Raw genomic sequence first — 19,118 nt, 5'->3', positions numbered from 1 at the left:
GCATTTGGATATTCCGGAAGAGTTTTGGGAGAATGTCTTATGGTCAGATGAAACCAAAGTAGAACTGTTTGGTACAAACACAGCTCGTTGTGTTTGGAGGAGAGTGAATGCTGAGTTGCATCCAAAGAACACCATACCAACTGTGAAGCATGGTGGTGGCAACATCATGCTTTGGGGCTGTTTCTCTGCAAAGGGACTAGGATGACTGGTCCGTGTACATGAAAGAATGAATGGGGCCATGTATTGTGAGATTTTGAGTGCAAACCTCCTTCCATCAGCAAGGGCATTGAAAATGAAACGTGGCTGGGTCTTTCAGCATGACAATGATCCCAAGCACACTGCCAGGGCAACATAAGAGTAGCTTCGTAAGAGGCATTTCAAGGTCCTGGAGTGGCCTAGCCAGTCTCCAGATCTCAACCCCATAGAAAACCTTTGAAGGGAGTTGAGAGTCTGTGTTGCCCGCCGACAGCCCCAAAACATCACTGCTCTAGAGGAGATCTGCATGGAGGAATGGGCCAACATACCAGCAATGGTGTGTGCCAACCTTGTGAAGACAGAAAACGTTTGACCTCTGTCATTGCCAACAAAGGATATATAACAAAGTATTGAGATGAACTTCTGTTATTGACCAAATACTTATCTTCCACCATTATTTGCAAATAAATTCTTTAAAAATCAGACAATGTGATTTTCTGATATTTTTTCTCTCGTTTTGTCTCTCATAGTTGAGGTCTACCTATGAGGTCAATTACAGACTTCTCTCATTTTTTTAAGTGGGAGAATGAAAAGTTTTACATATTTCAAACAAGCTTTATTTGGCTTGTTTATCTGTGTCATGTGAGCCCATGACCTAAGGACTAATGAACAACAAAGAGCAAAATATTAAACCTACTGTGTCAACATCGTTACTTGGTACAAAGCAACAGGGCTAAAACCGTCAAAAAAAAGCAGTGAGAGATAGTACTTTCACTTTCTGCTGTACACTGTGTATCATGCAGTATCTGCTGTTGTTATAAAAGTTTGTGTAATCTATTCTCCTGTAGTTTGACTCCTAAAGAGAGTTTATTTGTGTATGTTTTCTCTTCTCCTGTTGTTTTAAAGGCACAGAAAGAACAAAGATTTATGCTGTCAGAAGTGGGATTCGAACCCACGCCTCCAGGGGAGACTGCGACCTGAACGCAGCGCCTTAGACCGCTCGACCATCCTGACTGCGCCGCTTCACTGCACGTCTTCAAAATACATATATTTACATATTTATATAGGACAGCTTTGTCTTTGAAATAACGCTGTTGTTGGGAGCACTCAATGCTTTTCAGCTATCTATAAAATCTTTGAGTAACAACTTGGAATTTGGAACATTTTAATGCTGCTGGCGAGCAGTCTGAGATACCAAAAACACTTTTCTGAGACTTACGTTATTATTAGGCTTTTTTGGTCATTTGTTTGGACAACCACTGAATGTTAAAATATACAAGCTGATAAACGGAACTTGATCAACTGAACAACGTTTATTTAGCAAAATATGCGACGTTGAGGTTCTTCTATTGTATATATCACCGCACACAGGAGTGCACTGTTCATCTCAGAGAGGTCTACCACTGGTTTGCTGTAGCTATAGGTCCAGGTCTCTGCCCTGATATAACATCTACAACAGGACTGTCTAAGACCGACTACCTAGCGCACTCTCCTTTCCGCCATCCCTTTTCAGAGGGCGGCAGTTGCTGGTCGGGAGTTCAACACGGGCCGTTCAAACTGGGCTAAAAGATAGAGGCATCCACCTTCTCCGCCAAAAGTGCTTAATCAAGATTCATGTAACACATAAAGGAGAGATTACTACAGTTAGTAAGGTGATGTTTAACTGGGTGAATCCGAATGTCTTCACCTGTTCATTGCCGTTGCTGCAGCTTTACTTACACTAAAGACAAAAACAGACTAAAATTAAACACTAGCAACATTTTCCTGGATTCACTCGTGGTGTAAAAGAGCTGCTTTACTTCATTAGTATATCATAGTATTACACTTTTCTAATTATCAGTTAAATATGTGCTCAAATATGTGTCAAAATGCGCCAGGCTTGTTAAGACGTTTCTCTCAAAACACAAACTGTCCAGTAATAGACGTGCTTCTGTCTCTGACTTTACATCTACAGAGTAGAGTAACTAGGTAGGAGTGTCTAGTAGCGTGGACAGTGAGTGGACACAGTGCTTCAAAGCTGCAGCAGCACTGCTGTGTCTGATCTACTCACACTAAAGCAACACACACCTGGTTTCTTATATAGTGATAGTGTGATTGTTCAATGTCCCAATGCATGTTTCAGCCTTCTAACTCCAACAGAAATAAAATAACTGAAACATATAAATAAAGTTAATAAAACGTGTATGCATATTTATAATATATTGTAATAAGAATTATTAAATGAATGCATCTCCTCGCATTTGCTGCCAAACCAAGTACAGTGAAAAAACAATGGATCATCCCATGAAAAGTTTCACATATTTCAAACAAGCTTTATTTGGCTTGTTTATCTGTGTCATGTGAGCCCATGACCTAAGGACTAATGAACAACAAAGACCAAAATGTTAAACTCACTGTGTCAACATCGTTACTTGGCATACAGCAACAGGGCTAATACCGTCAGAAATGCAGTGAGAGATAGTACTTTCACTTTCTGCTGTACACTGTGTATCATGCAGTATCTGCTGTAGTTATAAAAGTTTGTGTAATCTATTTTCCTGTAGTTTGACTCCTAAAGAGAGTTTATTTGTGTATGTTTTCTCTTCTCCTGTTGTTTTAAAGGCACAGAAAGAATAAAGATTTGTGTTGTCAGAAGTGGGATTCGAACCCACGCCTCCAGGGGAGACTGCGACCTGAACGCAGCGCCTTAGACCGCTCGGCCATCCTGACTGTGCTGCACAGCTGATTTAAACGCTGCAACATCACGAAGTGACACTTTTCCACGCAACGTGTCACGACATGGATTTAATGTACATATTTTGAGATATTTATCACAGGTTTTTAGGACAGCTTTGTCTTTGAAATAACGCTGTTGTTGGGAGCACTCAATGCTTTTAAACCATCTATAAAATCTTCGGGTAACAACTTGGAATTTGGAATATTTTAATGCTGCTGGCGAGCAGTCTGAGATACCAAAAACACTTTTCTGAGACTTACGTTATTATTAGGCTTTTGTTTTTGTTTAGACAACCACTGAAACCCCATCTACAAATACATTGTTTTAGAAATCCTTTGCTGTGCTCAAAAGTATATGTTACTCCACTTGATCAACTGAAAAATGTTTATTTAGCAACAAATACGACGTTGATATGTAACATAAGTATTGATTGTAGTTTTAGTTCAGTTAAAAAACAATTCTGGTTCTTATCCATGATTAGTGATTTCTTCTGTTGCTTGGTGTGAAGAAATCTACTGTGGGAGCAATAATCAGAAAATGGGAGACCTACAAGACCACTGCTAATCTCCTTCGATCAGGGGCTCCATGCAAGATCTCAGCCCGTGGGGTCAGAATGATCACAAGAACGGTGAGCAAAAATCCCAGAACCACATGGAGGGACCTAGTGAATGACCTGCAGAAAGCTGGGACCAACGTTACAAAGGCTACCGTCAGTAACACACTACGCCGCCAGGGACTCAGATCTTGCAGTGCCAGACGCGGTCCCCTGCTTAAGCCAGTACATATCCGGGCGCATCTGAAGTTTGCTAGAGAGCATTTGGATATTCCGGAAGAGTTTTGGGAGAATGTCTTATGGTCAGATGAAACCAAAGTAGAACTGTTTGGTACAAACACAGCTCGTTGTGTTTGGAGGAGAGTGAATGCTGAGTTGCATCCAAAGAACACCATACCAACTGTGAAGCATGGTGGTGGCAACATCATGCTTTGGGGCTGTTTCTCTGCAAAGGGACTAGGATGACTGGTCCGTGTACATGAAAGAATGAATGGGGCCATGTATTGTGAGATTTTGAGTGCAAACCTCCTTCCATCAGCAAGGGCATTGAAAATGAAACGTGGCTGGGTCTTTCAGCATGACAATGATCCCAAGCACACTGCCAGGGCAACATAAGAGTAGCTTCGTAAGAGGCATTTCAAGGTCCTGGAGTGGCCTAGCCAGTCTCCAGATCTCAACCCCATAGAAAACCTTTGAAGGGAGTTGAGAGTCTGTGTTGCCCGCCGACAGCCCCAAAACATCACTGCTCTAGAGGAGATCTGCATGGAGGAATGGGCCAACATACCAGCAATGGTGTGTGCCAACCTTGTGAAGACAGAAAACGTTTGACCTCTGTCATTGCCAACAAAGGATATATAACAAAGTATTGAGATGAACTTCTGTTATTGACCAAATACTTATCTTCCACCATTATTTGCAAATAAATTCTTTAAAAATCAGACAATGTGATTTTCTGATATTTTTTCTCTCGTTTTGTCTCTCATAGTTGAGGTCTACCTATGAGGTCAATTACAGACTTCTCTCATTTTTTTAAGTGGGAGAATGAAAAGTTTTACATATTTCAAACAAGCTTTATTTGGCTTGTTTATCTGTGTCATGTGAGCCCATGACCTAAGGACTAATGAACAACAAAGAGCAAAATATTAAACCTACTGTGTCAACATCGTTACTTGGTACAAAGCAACAGGGCTAAAACCGTCAAAAAAAAGCAGTGAGAGATAGTACTTTCACTTTCTGCTGTACACTGTGTATCATGCAGTATCTGCTGTTGTTATAAAAGTTTGTGTAATCTATTCTCCTGTAGTTTGACTCCTAAAGAGAGTTTATTTGTGTATGTTTTCTCTTCTCCTGTTGTTTTAAAGGCACAGAAACAATAAAGATAAATGCTGTCAGAAGTGGGATTCGAACCCACACCTCCAGGGGAGACTGCGACCTGAACGCAGCGCCTTAGACCGCTCGGCCATCCTGACTGCGCCACATCATTGCATGGCTTCAAAATACATATATTGACATATTTATATAGGACAGCTTTGTCTTTGAAATAACGCTGTTGTTGGGAGCACTCAATGCTTTTCAGCCATCTATAAAATGTTCGAATAATAACTTGGAATTTGGACATTTTAACGCTGCTGGCGAGCAGTCTAAGATTTATCCTTATACATACTAATTCAAACAGACTGAAATATGTAGAACATTATAAAAAATATACATTGGCAATGACATCACCACATCACCACATGTGTAAGTGTCTGACAAAACTCCTGTCAGTCACCAACTCCCTAATACTCCATTCCATCTCCTCAACGCCTCGTTACTTCACCCTCATCTCCTCAACGCCTCGTTACTTCACCCTCATCTCCTCAATGCCTTATTAATTCACCCTTATCTCCTCAATGTCCATTACTTCATCCACATCTCCTCAACTCCTCATTACTTCACCCTCAGCTCCGTAATGCCCCAATACTCTACCCTTATCTCCTCAATGCCTTATTAATTCACCCTCATCTCCTCAATGCCCATTACTTTACCCTCATCTCCTCAATGCCCATTACTTTACCCTCATCTCCTCGATGTCCATTACTTTACCCTCATCTCCTCAATGCCCATTACTTTACCCACATCTCCTCAATGCCTCATTACTTCAGCCTCATCTCCTCAATACCCCAATACTCAGCCTTCATCTCCTCAATGCCTTATTAATTTACCTCAATGCCTAATCACTTCACCCATGTCTCCTCAATACCTCATTACTTCACCCTCATCTCCTTAATGCCCCAATCCTCTACCCCAATCTCCTCATTGATAAGGTAAATTCCATAGTGAGAAAGACCACATATCAAGGGAAAATGCAAACACCATCATGCGCACCCATGCATGTTTGTTTTCTAACTAGGTTAGCTAAGTAACACTGGTAGGCTAATACAAGGTAATATTAATATCTACTTGAACTAATGTAAAAATTTCCAGCATCCCTCTAGAAAAACATTGGAACATGGCTAACATCAATCCTAGCAGTCAGCAGTTCAAAGTTCAAACACATAGGTTTCAGTAACTAATTGGTAAAACATTTTTATGGATGTTTACTCACCAATTTCTGCCAGCTGTGAGTTTGCAAAACTATCTAAAGAAAAGCTGTCTAACTGATTATGTTGTAATCAGTATCATCAAGTGCTGTTAATTAATAATTAATCCATTGGCTGGGTTGTTTCTGTGACTTTTGGTGAGAAAATAAGTTGTGTCAGTGTCATTGGGCTAAGATAACTACTCAAAACCTTCCAGCACTCTAAAAATAACCCAGTAAAGTGACATTTGAAAAAAAACCCACAGTGGTTAGAGGTTATATTCTTTCCAAGATCACAGTAAACTACAACTTTGTAGCCAGGATGTCAAACCCAGGTCTTTAGGGCCACAGTCTTGTGATAAGTAGGTTTTTTCAATTTAAAGGTGTTTTTTTTATACCAGATTTGAATTCTATTCCTAGGCAAAACATGAATTGTGGTCCAGTATATTCAACCCAGGTATGTACTTTTTTTTAACCAGACAGCTAAAGTTAACTGGCTTTAAGACATACTATCACTAACTTTTGGCCCTCCTTGAAGAAGTGCTCTAGCATATGGTGTTCACAACATGCATTAAATTGTGAACATCCTGTTTTGCACCTGTCAAGATGCTGTCATGACACGCTGTCAACCTTTGGGGACATATGAGTCATTTCCAGGAGCTTCATTTGATGTGAATTCTTAAAGGAAATGAGCCTGAGCATCCACCAGGAAGAGATTCCTAACAGACATCAACAACGTCCAGACATCAACAACATTCATACAGAAATGTCCGCACACATGTGGGGAAGTGCTGCTGCTTTGTGCAGTAGCCAAGGTCAGCATGCTACTGCTCCTCCCGCTGTTACCACACATAAACATGTAGGATCAAGGTGCTGGAAATTCCTTTTTTTACTGCACTGACATATTTGACTGTGAACATTTTTTTCAACTAATGTTTAGGAGGACTTAAATTCAGCTCATAATATCTTGACTTGTACTTATTGTGACTCCTTTGAACATAGTTCTACTTGTACTTAAAGTTATCTGATTTCAACATACTTCAGAGGCCAAGAAGTACATTTATTTAGCACTTAGGTCACACTGCCAGTTTGATGTGTCTACAAGAAATGGCACTGCCCACAATAGACAGACAGCAGGATGGAACACTTTAAGACATCACTCATCATGATCATTACTACCATTTCAGGAAATCAGTTGTGTAAACAAAAGCTCATTTTCTTTCCTTTCTTTAAAAACAGGATGGTGCAGAAGATATGGAATATAAGAGCTTTGAGGTGTTGTTTTTGTACTTATATTTAGTCCTGTAACGCTTCTGAGCACATGTTTTAAAATGGGTAATGGGTGCTTTTTTAAAGAACCATATTTGTAAATGATATTAAAATAATTTTCTGATATATTACATGCCAGACTTACAAAATAAAGAAATGAAGAGTTCCATTCCAAAACCAAACAATTGTTATTATTGTTTTTTACTAATACACACTAATAATAAAACGGATTCATTTTATCAAAATGAGTCATCGATCCAGATTTCACATGCCCAAAATGCAACAGAATTTGTGATTTCTGGACAATTGGACGCACCTTTAATAGGGTGGAATGTCATCACAGATATTTAAACATTTCACTTTCCAACACTAAAAGTGAATCAGTACTCCTCTTAAGTTCCTCTGATTCTTGGTATGTTTTTTATAGCACATTTGTCTTTGCATTTATATTTTAAGCAAGTGCTCTTATCCAGAGTGACTTACAAAAGTGCTGTATTGTCTAGCCAGAAAATGTATTTTTTATTGTTTAGTGTAAATACGCTAAACAAGTATGTAAACGTCTGGCCAACTTAAAATTCTAGTGACTTATTGCATTTATATATTTTTAATTAGCCCAATTAAAGTTCTGTGAAATGCTTATTTAATATAACATAATATGAATAAGAAAAATATTAAATATAAATAAAGATAATTAAAGTAAGGTTTGTAAACAAGGTTTGTAGATGTTTTTATTATATACTCTTTATATACTAATACTCTTTATTTACTAATTATTATGTACTCTTTATCATTTTTCTTGAGGTCCACATATAATGTGTATGTTAACAAATGTTTCAAAGATCATCTTTACATAATTATGGTCAAATAAAAGGTCCAGTTAAATATATCCACTTTATATTATTTTTAGTAGAAAGTATTTTTACATATTATTTTAAGTAGAAATTATAATTACAAAGACCTACACTGTAGATTTTGACTAGTTTGAAATGCATTTAAAATATGTGCTCTTTCATATCTCTGACATATTGTTTTAGAAATATGGTTCTGATTAGTGAGAATAATACTGATATCTCAAAACCTTATGGAAGGTTTAGAAAAAACTGGTGTACTGTATATAGTGTGGTAATGGAACAGAGCCGGCATATATGTTATATGAATTCAATTCAATTCGAATTTATTGATATAGAGTTTTTTTAAATGAATGTTTGTCACAAAGCAGCTTTATAGAGATTTGGGTCTGAGCCACTTTTGAGCAAGCCAAGGCCAACTGTGGCGTTTCTTCAAGAGGAAGAAACCTTGAGACGAACCAAGACTCAAACGTATATATTTACTTTTATAGATCTATGAATATATATGTTTATGTAAATATATTTATAGATCTTCAGACTGAGAATAATATGGTATAACCAAAGCTTACATGAAATAATAATGTAATAAGACCCAGAGGAATGAGGGGGAAGCCTAGTTCTTCCTTCCTGTCTTGCTGCTCTTCTAAACATGCCCACTGTTTTGTTCAGTGAACACAGATTGTTTTGGTGAATTTAAGAGGGTTCTCTAAACTCAGTTACACTCATTTACTTATGGATTTAAAGGTCTTTATCGATGAAAAGGTTCTTTATTGATTTATCACATCTCTGTCATCGGAAAAGGTTCTATATGGAGCCAAAAGTGTTTTTTCTATGGCATCGCTCAAAGAACCTTTTAATCGATAAAGACCTTTAAATCAATAAAGGACCTTTAAATCAAGAGTACATTTTTTGGGATATTTAAAATGTTCTTTACACTCACACATGTCTACAAGAAACAGTTTTTTATGGAACCAAAGGTGGTTCTTTTTTGGCATCACTCAAAATACTGTTTATAGCACCTTATTTTTAAGAGTGTACCACTGAGCTAAGACATTGCTTAACACAAGAGTCAGTGCTGATACCTACAAAGACGCACAATTGATGACATTTATTTGTTGATTGTGTTAATGACAGCAAGGGACTCCAAGACAGCCAAGTTTATTTTTGGGTGGCTGGACAGAGGTCTTGAAGAATGGTGGGTCAAGCTGAGATGTACTTGAAGCTCAAAGGCCTCTAGGAACTGAAGACAATGGTAATGCAATGCTATCCACAAACAGTGCAGCTACACCGTCTGCATTGTAAACAGGGATGATGAACACCGTCTTTCAGAGGCTTAGGTTATAAATATCCAGAATACTTCAAGCTTAAGTTGCTTCTTTATAATTAACAAATCATAATATATCATGTAAAAGATATCACAGCCTTCTCATTGGTAATGCAAGCTGATTGGTGAATAGATAAACTGTATTTTGGAAGGAATTAGAGGAACCAATGATAACTTTGCAATGCCAGCGAGTCAAAGCCATTTCACCACATTTGGGTGTCCACCAAGACCTCTTGCCAGTGGTATAACAGGATGTGACGAGATTGTTGCACAGACTAAATGAAAGATCCACATTGCAATTAGGAAGCACAATAGGAACATCCTCCTCCACATTGGGGTTAAGAGTTATTGCACCCCAGGGAGCTTCGTTGCTGCACAAAAACAAACCTGCAGCCGGTGATGCTTACTCACACTGACCCTGGTAGGAGGTGCACATTAGTATTATCAGGCATTTGCCATGTGTATGGCATAGAGCCACTAATTATCTACACACATCATTTCATCATGTGTGTTTCATATCACAAGTGAGGCAGAATCTGACACACATGTCACAGAGATTGAGGAAGAGCTCTTTTTAGCATTAGGTCAAAGGTGTGTTTAGTTGTGATTACTAAAGCTTTTTTCCAAAGCTGATTTCGGTGTTATCAGTTAGTTTTCAGAAATGTCCTCTGTACATTGATCTTTCTTGTTTTACTAATTATGTATGCATTTTTCTTTCGCATAAGGTTGAATCCAAATTAGAATAATCCCATAATTGCTATGCATGGCAAAACTACTGGATAAACAGTAGCAAACATGGCATATACAATGTTAATATTGGAATCAGTTTCCTCTGGAGCGGCAAATGAAGAGCTGTATTCCCATCCGCGAGACTGGCAGAAGAAAACCAGCCTCATTTTCCCAGTTAATGGCACCTTTCGGTATCTGCAGAAAACAGGTGTTGTACTCCATACTGCTGGCGTATTCATATGCAGGTACAGGTGGGTGGCCGTTGGCCGGCTCCAGCGTCCCTCAAGTTTTCCAGGGGTCCCCATCTGTAGGGGTGTGCTGGCTCCACCGCATGGCACAGGGCCCTGGGCCGGGTCTGCTCCATTCTTCAACCAACCCTACACCACGCCTGCACCACCGCTGCCTGCCGAGTCTGTTGTTCCACCACAATGGGCAGGAGAATAGCTAGACCTATAATCCCCAGCCACCAGTAATCGATGCCAAGTATGAATAGTAAGCAGGTTATTATTGCTCTGTGTCCCAGGTGGCTGAATGTGCTAGTCTGCAGAGTGACCACACCAGGCAGGCTACTGTTCAGGTAGGACGGCTTGGAAGAGAAGATATGTTCTACTGGAGTGACTGAGTAGGATGGCATTGTATTAATGTGGATTTAAAGAGACAGGGCAATGACTGTGTGTATTAACATAGAACTTTGAATTCTGTGATGTCATTTCAAAATGTATCTGGTCTCCTTTTCAGATATTTGGTCAATAAGGTGACCAAACAGCTTGTCCCTACAGCCTCACAGTAGATGAAAGTGCCCCACTGTGCCCTAGATTACTAGATGCATGCGTTTGGATATATGCTTTGGCCATCAAAATCCCTTATCTGTAAAAAAGCCAAGCTACTACACTCATGACACGTACCTCCAGTAAGTCACTTCCTTTAAGTTCCAGACTTCCTTTAAGACTGGCACTATATGATGTTTATCATTGCTCGTTTCCACACAAGGTCTAATGCGTTCGTGCAGCTTTTGTCCACACCCGGGCAGGCTTGGCGGTCAGAACCCAAGCCAGTGTGTCTCCATTAGGGACGTCATTAAGTATGATCTCCTCTCCCTCAGGATGCTTAATATTTTAGCCAGATGTGCTCACCAGGGCCGCCCACATACTGTCACAGCATCATATACCTGCCATGAGAGGGATGGCTCGCACTGCAAAGGTTAGCTTGTTTATCTGCCTGGCGATGTGACGTCACCACAAAGGAAACAGGAAATAGTTGAGACTACCTGACGGCCACGTTCCACAGAGCTGACCTGAGACTGGACCCAATCCAGGGAGCAATCACGGAGAAAAAAACAAGAAGAGGCCATTAAAAAAAGGGAAATTTGTTTACTCAGCCTGTTTCCTGCAGAGACAAGTACTGTGCATCTTGAGGGTTCCAGTAAAAACAACATATGTGAATATGACTAAAATGGCAAATAAAATACTGTTTTATACACATTTCTTATCGAACAGGACAGAAACTGTGTATGTGAAAATGTTCAGGTTATAAGATAACGGGTCAATTTTGTGTCTTTAAAACATTATACAGGCCACAATCTCAAACACTTAGCATGTTTTTCAGCAACCTTGTTGGGATCGACCTACCTCTTTAGCCTATTTAGGGAACAGAAGGGAAATAGTGGCCACTTTTTGGATGACACTGAGAACAGTATATTCTTAGCTCAAGCTCAGAAAGACTCAAGTCTCACACAGGAAAGGACTGGAGCAGATGAGCTGAATGTTTGCCCTCATTTCCTGTGTCAAGCAAAACTGAGCACTCATATATTCACGACTGGCCAGCTCTGGTTGAGCGTGATCATTGATCCTGGAGCATGCTCATTCAATGTATATATTCATATTGTGCATCATTGGTCAAACACACTTTGTCCTTTTATTTTTTATTAATTTATTGTAAATGTAGTAGGTTTTTTTTACAGATGGCTTATAGTTCTGAAATATTCTTGGGTATTATTTCAGCTTTAGCCTCAGCTTTAACAAATTATATTTCGTCCAGGATGTTCTGGTATTTTGTGGAATCCATTCTTCTCTCTTCTAGTGTAATATTGCCAAAGTCACTGGCAGCAAAACAACCCCAAAGCATAATGGATCAACCCGTCACAGTTGGCAAGGTGTTCTTTACATGGAATGCTTTTTTCCTAAACACACCTTTCCTTGTTGTGGCCTAAAAGTTTTATGAAACTTCACCAGTCCACAGCACTTGTTTCCAAAACTCATCAGGCTTGTCTTGATGCTGAATTTTTGTGATGAGGTCGCAAGTGAGGTTTCCTTCTTACAAGTCTTCTATGAAGCTTGTGTTTGCACAAACAATGCTGCATAGCCACCCTCTTGACTCAGCGAAACCTTACTGTAGGTTCTTGGCAGTCATTTTTGGATTTTAATTGTTTTAATAGTTGTTTTTGAGAGTTTTGGTATTCCAGATCTCATCCTGACCCTGAATTGCCATTTCTCAATAACCACCTGCACCTGGCTATCTTCTTATTACCTAATAATGCCTTATGTGTATTGATTACTTTAGTTTTCAGATCTTTCTTAAACAGTTTCTTAGAGAAGAGTTTATTGTTGCTTGGTGTTAGCACAAGATTTGAAGAGTCAGGGAATGTGTACAATTTGAACATTTGATTTATTTACCGTTCTTAATTATAATATAATTCAAATAACAAAATTCTAATAATATAATAATACACTCAATACAATATTGTATTTGTATACAATTTTTATTTTTTAATAAAGTTGAGTGGAAATTTGATATTTTATGATGAAGGAATCAGTAATACTTTAAACTGATTGGATTGCAATCAAAACAATTTTAGCAATATGAGGAATATACTTAGTTGTTATTTATTTCTTGTGTGTCATTGCTGAAATTATACAGAGTTTAATATAGCAGTTATTATAAAATGACAAATATTGTAAGTCATAAATTAAACAATTCAATAAATTTAACATTTCATTAATAAAGGTCTGTATGTGCCTCCACACATTTGGTTCATTTCATTACACAACTTAGTGGATCAGGAGTAAGTATGTAGCCTAAATAAGCAAAACAAGCAATCACTTCACTAAAGGACTGGGAAACTCTGGCCCAGTCTTTGGACTGAGAAAACAAACTGCTCTTTAGCATGTCACCATGCCCTACCCCTAGGGCAGCGGGTTAAAGTGGAGGACCGCCAGCTCCGACTCTTGAGATGAGGCAAAGCAAGCCCCTGGCCTGAGGGCTGCCTAACCAAGCAGCCTTTAGCCCCTGTCTCCCAAATGCCATCTTAGTCAAGCATGCATATACAGCCACAGGCAAAAGGAATAACAATCTCCCACAGTGGACCGTGGTAGCTTTCAAACAGTGGCACATGATGAATGTTATCATTTCATTTCCTGTAATCAGATTGACCAGAGGTGAACAGCTAAGAGATGGGAATCAAAACCACAAGTGGAGTGGCGACTGATAAAAAATAAACAAATAAAAACAAACAAACAAACAAACAAAAAGATCCATAATAGCATGTCTATATGTATTTATGAACGAAGTATAAGGATTATATAGGCTGGGAGAACCTGTGCTGGAAGTCCAATATGTGTGTGGTCAGGCCAGAGAGAGGGTCAAATTAAGAGGCCTGAAAAACTGCGGTGTGTGAGATATTAATCAGTGAGAGCCATGTTTCCTCCCTGCTAAAACGAACAGCAGGTTCCCTTTTCCCTCGCCACGGGCTCTTTTAATGCGGGGACCGGCCGGGGCCCAAACATCCTGACGGAGAGAGGCTTTACCCTTATCAGGCAGGAAACACTGCTCCTCCGCAACATCCTCTTTACAAGGAACGCGACTCAACCGTTCCCAAAAAATGCAGGAAGACCAAGCCAGACTCCAGGATTTGTCAAACGCCCGCCACCACCCGCTTTCTCTCCCTCTATGCCCCCACCCCTATTCTTCCAGATTCCTTTTATCGAAAAAGAAGAAGAAGAATTTGGGAGTGAAAAAAGGAAGAAAAGAAAAACGATGAACGCGTAAAACAGAGGTATAGCCTATTTATTTATTTCGCGGAGATTATGAAAGTCTGCATCAGCAAGATAGGAGCGAGGAGGGGGATGAGAGTTGGGTGGGGGGGTTGGGGTATGGGGGGTTATGGGGAGGGGAGTGAGGGGGGGCATGCTACTTAAAAAAAACACGCACCCAGAATAAGACAGGGCTGAACAAAAGGCCAGCAGAGATGGAGGCGGCGAGGCAGCGGCAACCGAGCCTGTTCTAACACTAATCCCCTGAACTGTGGAGGAGTGAAACTGAGCGCGAGACGGGGTGTTAGCAGCGGGAACGCGGGCTGGGTGGGTGGGTGTATCCCACCAGCTTCCCAGCGCAGCGCGTAATGTGGCATCAAAGCGCCCAGCCAAAAAAAAACGTACAGGCATATTCCTGGAAGCAAAGCTAAAACAAAGTGTGTGTAATTTGCTAAAAATATATATTCTGAATGAATCTTTTTTTTTTCAAATTATACAACACAAACTGACTCGCTTGTAAACGACTCCGAAACGGTTGTGTGTAAATTACCAATTTACAAAAGAAGGAGCATCCACGCTGGATTTGAATGGTATAAAAGAATGAAAAGAAGCGTAAAACACGTAAGACAAACCAAACCTTAAATGGAACAAGGCCTTTCTATTCAAGACTAGAAAACCAGGAGACTGTGTGTGTTTTAAAATCCGTTCAAATGTTGTTTTTATTTCCTGCGCCCGTTTTCAGACCCCGCTGCTCAAAACATTCATTTAATATTTCCCAAAACCATAAACAGCATCTACAGATCATTCTTTCCAGGTCGTCCAAAACTACAGCAGATAGTGTCGTTGTGCTGCTCTTGTTAGAACATAGACAATTCAGTGTACAGGTCCTTCACTTTTTATGATCATTCAGTGTCGATCTTCAATATCATATCATTGCAGCCATGGCTATTCATATGACACTTATATCTGTGGAGATTTATGGTAATTTTGGTATTTTATTTCAATTAAATTAATGGCACAAAAACCTAAATCAGCATACAATAATATTCATCATTATTATTTTCTTGGTAACAATTTATGAGTACAATATATATATATATATATATATATTCATATGGGTGTTGCTAGAAAAAAACGAGACTATTTCCTTCATGTGTCCCGTGAAAGATCTGCGGAGGAGTCCAGTCTCATTTTAAATACAGTGTCTTGAGGTAAAACAACTGAGGTTTGATTAAAGACATGATTATTAAGACAGAAGAAAACAGCAATACAATATGGATTAATGCAAAAAAAAAAAAAAACATATAGATACATAAATAAGCTGTAGAGCAAATGTACAAGTAGCAACGTCTGAGAACATTTCAGCAGGACTGACAGTTTGTCCAGTTTGTCCTCTTTTCCTGGAAACAAAGATGGGAATGAACTTTAGAGCTTTATCTATGCATCCCTGAGGTGTCCCTTGACATCCTTTCCTTCAGCTTTTCCTTGCTTACATGGGTGACCCACTTACAGCCCATGGTCTCTGTCCACACATAGTGTCTTTTTGTCACTGTGTCCCATTTCTTAAGAAATGCCATAATTGTTGTAGTAGGCGGCTGTCGCGTCAGCCAGCACAGAGATGAGACTGGTTTCTGTGGTGCTGCTGGGGCCGGTAGATGCTGGAGTTACTTGGATGTGTCCTGTCACGGTCATCCCGCCCTGTTCTGGGTGATAGTTGTTGGAGTTTAGGTATTGGTCAAACTCATCACGGTCCACCTCACCCAGCAGTTCAGCCTGGCTTAGCTGGTCCAAGTTCTCCAGGTGACCTTGCTCAGGTGGGGGCGAGAGCTGGCCTAAGTGTCCCTGGAGGCCATGATGGACAGGCACCTGAGGGAATGGAGTGCTGTAGTAGGACAGTGGAGGTGTGGGGATGAGAGTTGGTCCACTACCTTGATGGGACATTGGGATATGACCCAGGTGTGTGCCACCACAATGCAGAGGTGCCTGATGGGAGTAGTCAGGGTGGTATGGCGGAGGGCTACTTATGTGAGCCGATGTTGGGCGTCGATCCTCCGGGCCGGAGCCAGAGGCAGAGCAGGAGCTGCTGGGGATGGAGCTGGAGGACGAGTAGTAGGAGGAGTGCTCGTGGTCCACAGCATCCAGAGGTGACATCTCAGGTGGTGTGGGCAAACCATAGGGGTACGTGTCAAAGTTGCTAGTGCTGGCAGAGTCCCTGAAGACCCTCACACCAGGTAACGTTGCACTGGTTGAGGAGAATCCACCACTGCCACCAACACCACCTTCGTCTTCTTTGTCCATAGGGTGACAGCAGCCACGCGGATCTGACAGAGAGTTCTGGTCAGGGCCCAGGCCGGTCAGCAGGAAACCAGGGTCCACACGCTTACATATACGCTTCAGCTGCTTCTTCCGGCGAGGACGGTACTTGTAATTGGGGTAGTCCTGCATGTGTTGCACCCGCAGCCTTTCAGCCTCCTCCACATATGGCCTCTTCTGTGATGGAGTCAGGGCCTTCCAGGACTTTCCTATAAAACAGGAAAAGCAGGAAGTTATGGACTGGGCATGGAATTAGCACATTTCAGCAATTGCAGAAAAAAACATAACTGGAAAATATGTATTAGTACTTGTGTGTGTATTATATTGACATTCACTTAAAATATATATATATATTTTAAATTATACAAACTATGCTAAACTACTACTCCGAATCAGAAATGAAAACAATAATTAGCAGCAAATTTAATTACTGACTTATTTCTGTTAAATAAATTTTTTTTTTCAACAAATCTAATGTAGACCAGAGTAAAAGACAATATCATAGAAAACCAAATCTAGGTAATAATTCTATATATTTATTGTATAACCTTGTTGTTTTTATGTTCTAATTATTTATACTCATATTGTATTAAAATTGTAACTGACAATTGTTGTGAATTCGTGGATTGTGTATTTTGTTACCATTTCAAATTAGCTAGAAATGGATAATAATCATTTCAGTTATGAAAGAGATCAACTAAATTGATACTAGGATCAAACAAACCAAAATGCCAGTTTATTGTTTACATTTCTTACTTGCAACCTGCACTTTATAGCTGCTGCTCTTCATACTTGCTCATACTTGCACATAAAAGCACATGTAACTTTTATTTTAATTGTTTAATTGTAAAAAGGGAAAAAGTTTACTTTAATTTTATTTACTTCAACTTATATTATTATACTTTATTTATTTTGTATATATTTTTTATTATTAATTTCTTTTTTGTTATCTTTATCTATTGGTGAATGGAGGGACAGCAAAGTAAGAATTTCATTGTACAGCGTAACTGTCTGTTTCTGCTGTGCATATGACAATAAAACTCTTGAATCTTGAATCAGTAAATGTTACATTCGAGACTGCCTAGACACACACACACACTAAGGACTCAAATAATGTTTTAAGTTATTTTAAAACATACTAATTTATAATGAATTCATCAATAATACAAACTGTATTAAGTCTGTTATCTATTTGTGTTGCATTTTTTACGCACGTCATTTCAGTACCATTACTGATTACTGTCTGATTCCGCCCGGCACTCTTCCTCGCTATTTCTGCTAAGTATTTATTCCACCTTTGTAAATGGTGAATTAATAGTTTGTCCATGAATTTTAATAATTCAAATAATTTTCAGAGATGCCCACAACTGTCTGTATGATCAGAATCTGCTCAGCTGCAGGAGTTTTATAATCTTTCAAACAGCTAAACTTTATTTCTGACAGGAAGCGAAGAGTTGACTGAGCAGGCACGTTATTACAGACTTTTATTATTATTATTATTATTATTATTATTATTACATATTTAAATTGTAATATAATTCAGCGATTCAGACAAGATAATCTCTGATTTGAAAAGTTTTTGCTGCTCTACGAAACTTTTTTTAAAACTCAAATCGTTGCTAAGCAAGATGTTACATACAGCTATAATAATAATAATAATAATAACAATAATAATAATAGCAAGAAGATGACAACAACACTATTCCGTTTTTCTTCCTCTTACCCAGCATCTTGCTGAGCTCCGCGTTGTGCAGGTCCGGGTTCTGCACCGCCAGCCTCTTGCGTTCATCCTTGGCCCACACCATAAACGCATTCATGGGTCTGCGGATGCGCGGCTCCGGCGCCCTGTCCGCGGGAACGCGCTGGCCCCCGCGCGCGTCCCCTCCGTCCCCGTCTCCCGTGGCGGGACACTCGAAACTCTCGGGCCACGAGGAGTACGAAGTGATCAGCGCGGCCATGTGCGCGCTCACGCTGCTGACCGCCAAAGCTGTGGGACTGTGTGCACGCGCGTCTGATGCAGGTTATGTGTGCGCTAGTAGCACCTGCGCTCAGGTGAGCTCAACACCTGCGCGTAAAACAAGAAAGCAAAAAACGAAGCGAAGTGAGTCGGAGCCGCTAAACGCCGAAGAGGAGCGAGCCGGTGCTAATGAGGAGCTGCTATGGATGCAGGGAGCTTTTTTGGAGAGAAAGAGAGAGAGAGAGGGAGAGAGAGAGAGACGCCTCCTAGAAAGCAGTGATTCACTCTTTCCCGGCGTGCTGGGGGAAGCGCTTTATATGTGAAGAGCAGCTTCCAGCTCGAGGCCCCGCAGGACTCTCAGCTCCTCCTTGATTGCAACCTGAGACCTGCGACAAGGAAGAGGAAAAAAAAAAAAGAGGAGAGGAAAATATTTCAACACCATCCACTACAGAGTCACGTCATTAGCTGCTTGCTTGCGAGTCCGTGGCTCGTTATTTTGATTATGGGAGCCTAATGACAGATGCTATTGTTTCACGAGCACTCGTGCTATTTGCTGAATTAATTTGTTATCTAAACAAACACTTGTTACACAAACAATTATTTCTCTCAATGATGAACGATTGCTG

General features: G+C 40.0%; 1 protein-coding gene and 3 non-coding genes across 4 annotated transcripts; all 4 read right to left on the bottom strand.

Moving 5' to 3' along the window:
- Nucleotides 1-1,126: 1,126 nt before the first annotated feature.
- trnal-cag (transfer RNA leucine (anticodon CAG)) lies at nucleotides 1,127-1,209 on the bottom strand. The gene has a single exon. It is a non-coding gene; the product is annotated as a tRNA-Leu (tRNA).
- Nucleotides 1,210-2,821: 1,612 nt separating this feature from the next.
- On the bottom strand, nucleotides 2,822-2,904 carry trnal-cag (transfer RNA leucine (anticodon CAG)). The gene has a single exon. It is a non-coding gene; the product is annotated as a tRNA-Leu (tRNA).
- A 1,946-nt stretch (nucleotides 2,905-4,850) lies between these two features.
- On the bottom strand, nucleotides 4,851-4,933 carry trnal-cag (transfer RNA leucine (anticodon CAG)). Its single transcript has one exon. It is a non-coding gene; the product is annotated as a tRNA-Leu (tRNA).
- Nucleotides 4,934-14,911: 9,978 nt separating this feature from the next.
- Nucleotides 14,912-18,789, bottom strand: sox7 (SRY-box transcription factor 7). Its single transcript, XM_072682715.1, has 2 exons — nucleotides 18,259-18,789; nucleotides 14,912-16,744 (listed from the first exon to the last, which is right to left on the bottom strand). Exons 1-2 carry the CDS (start codon nucleotides 18,491-18,493, stop codon nucleotides 15,786-15,788), a joined length of 1,194 nt encoding a protein of 397 aa, XP_072538816.1. The 5' UTR covers nucleotides 18,494-18,789; the 3' UTR covers nucleotides 14,912-15,785.
- Between the last annotated feature and the right edge of the window lie 329 nt (nucleotides 18,790-19,118).

This window comes from Salminus brasiliensis, chromosome 1 (assembly GCF_030463535.1).
Source record: "Salminus brasiliensis chromosome 1, fSalBra1.hap2, whole genome shotgun sequence".
Lineage (NCBI taxonomy): Eukaryota > Metazoa > Chordata > Actinopteri > Characiformes > Bryconidae > Salminus > Salminus brasiliensis.
This window is presented reverse-complemented; position numbering and strand designations above follow the sequence as displayed.

What these genes read in the sequence shown, in the direction of transcription:
- sox7 (XM_072682715.1), bottom strand. Translation starts at nt 18,493, where the DNA reads ATGGCCGCGCTGATCACTTCGTACTCCTCGTGGCCCGAGAGTTTCGAG. An exon ending in GGAGCTCAGCAAGATGCTGG is followed by an intron (nt 16,745 to 18,258) that starts GTAAGAGGAAGA and finishes CCTGTTTTATAG; the next exon opens with GAAAGTCCTGGAAGGCCCTG.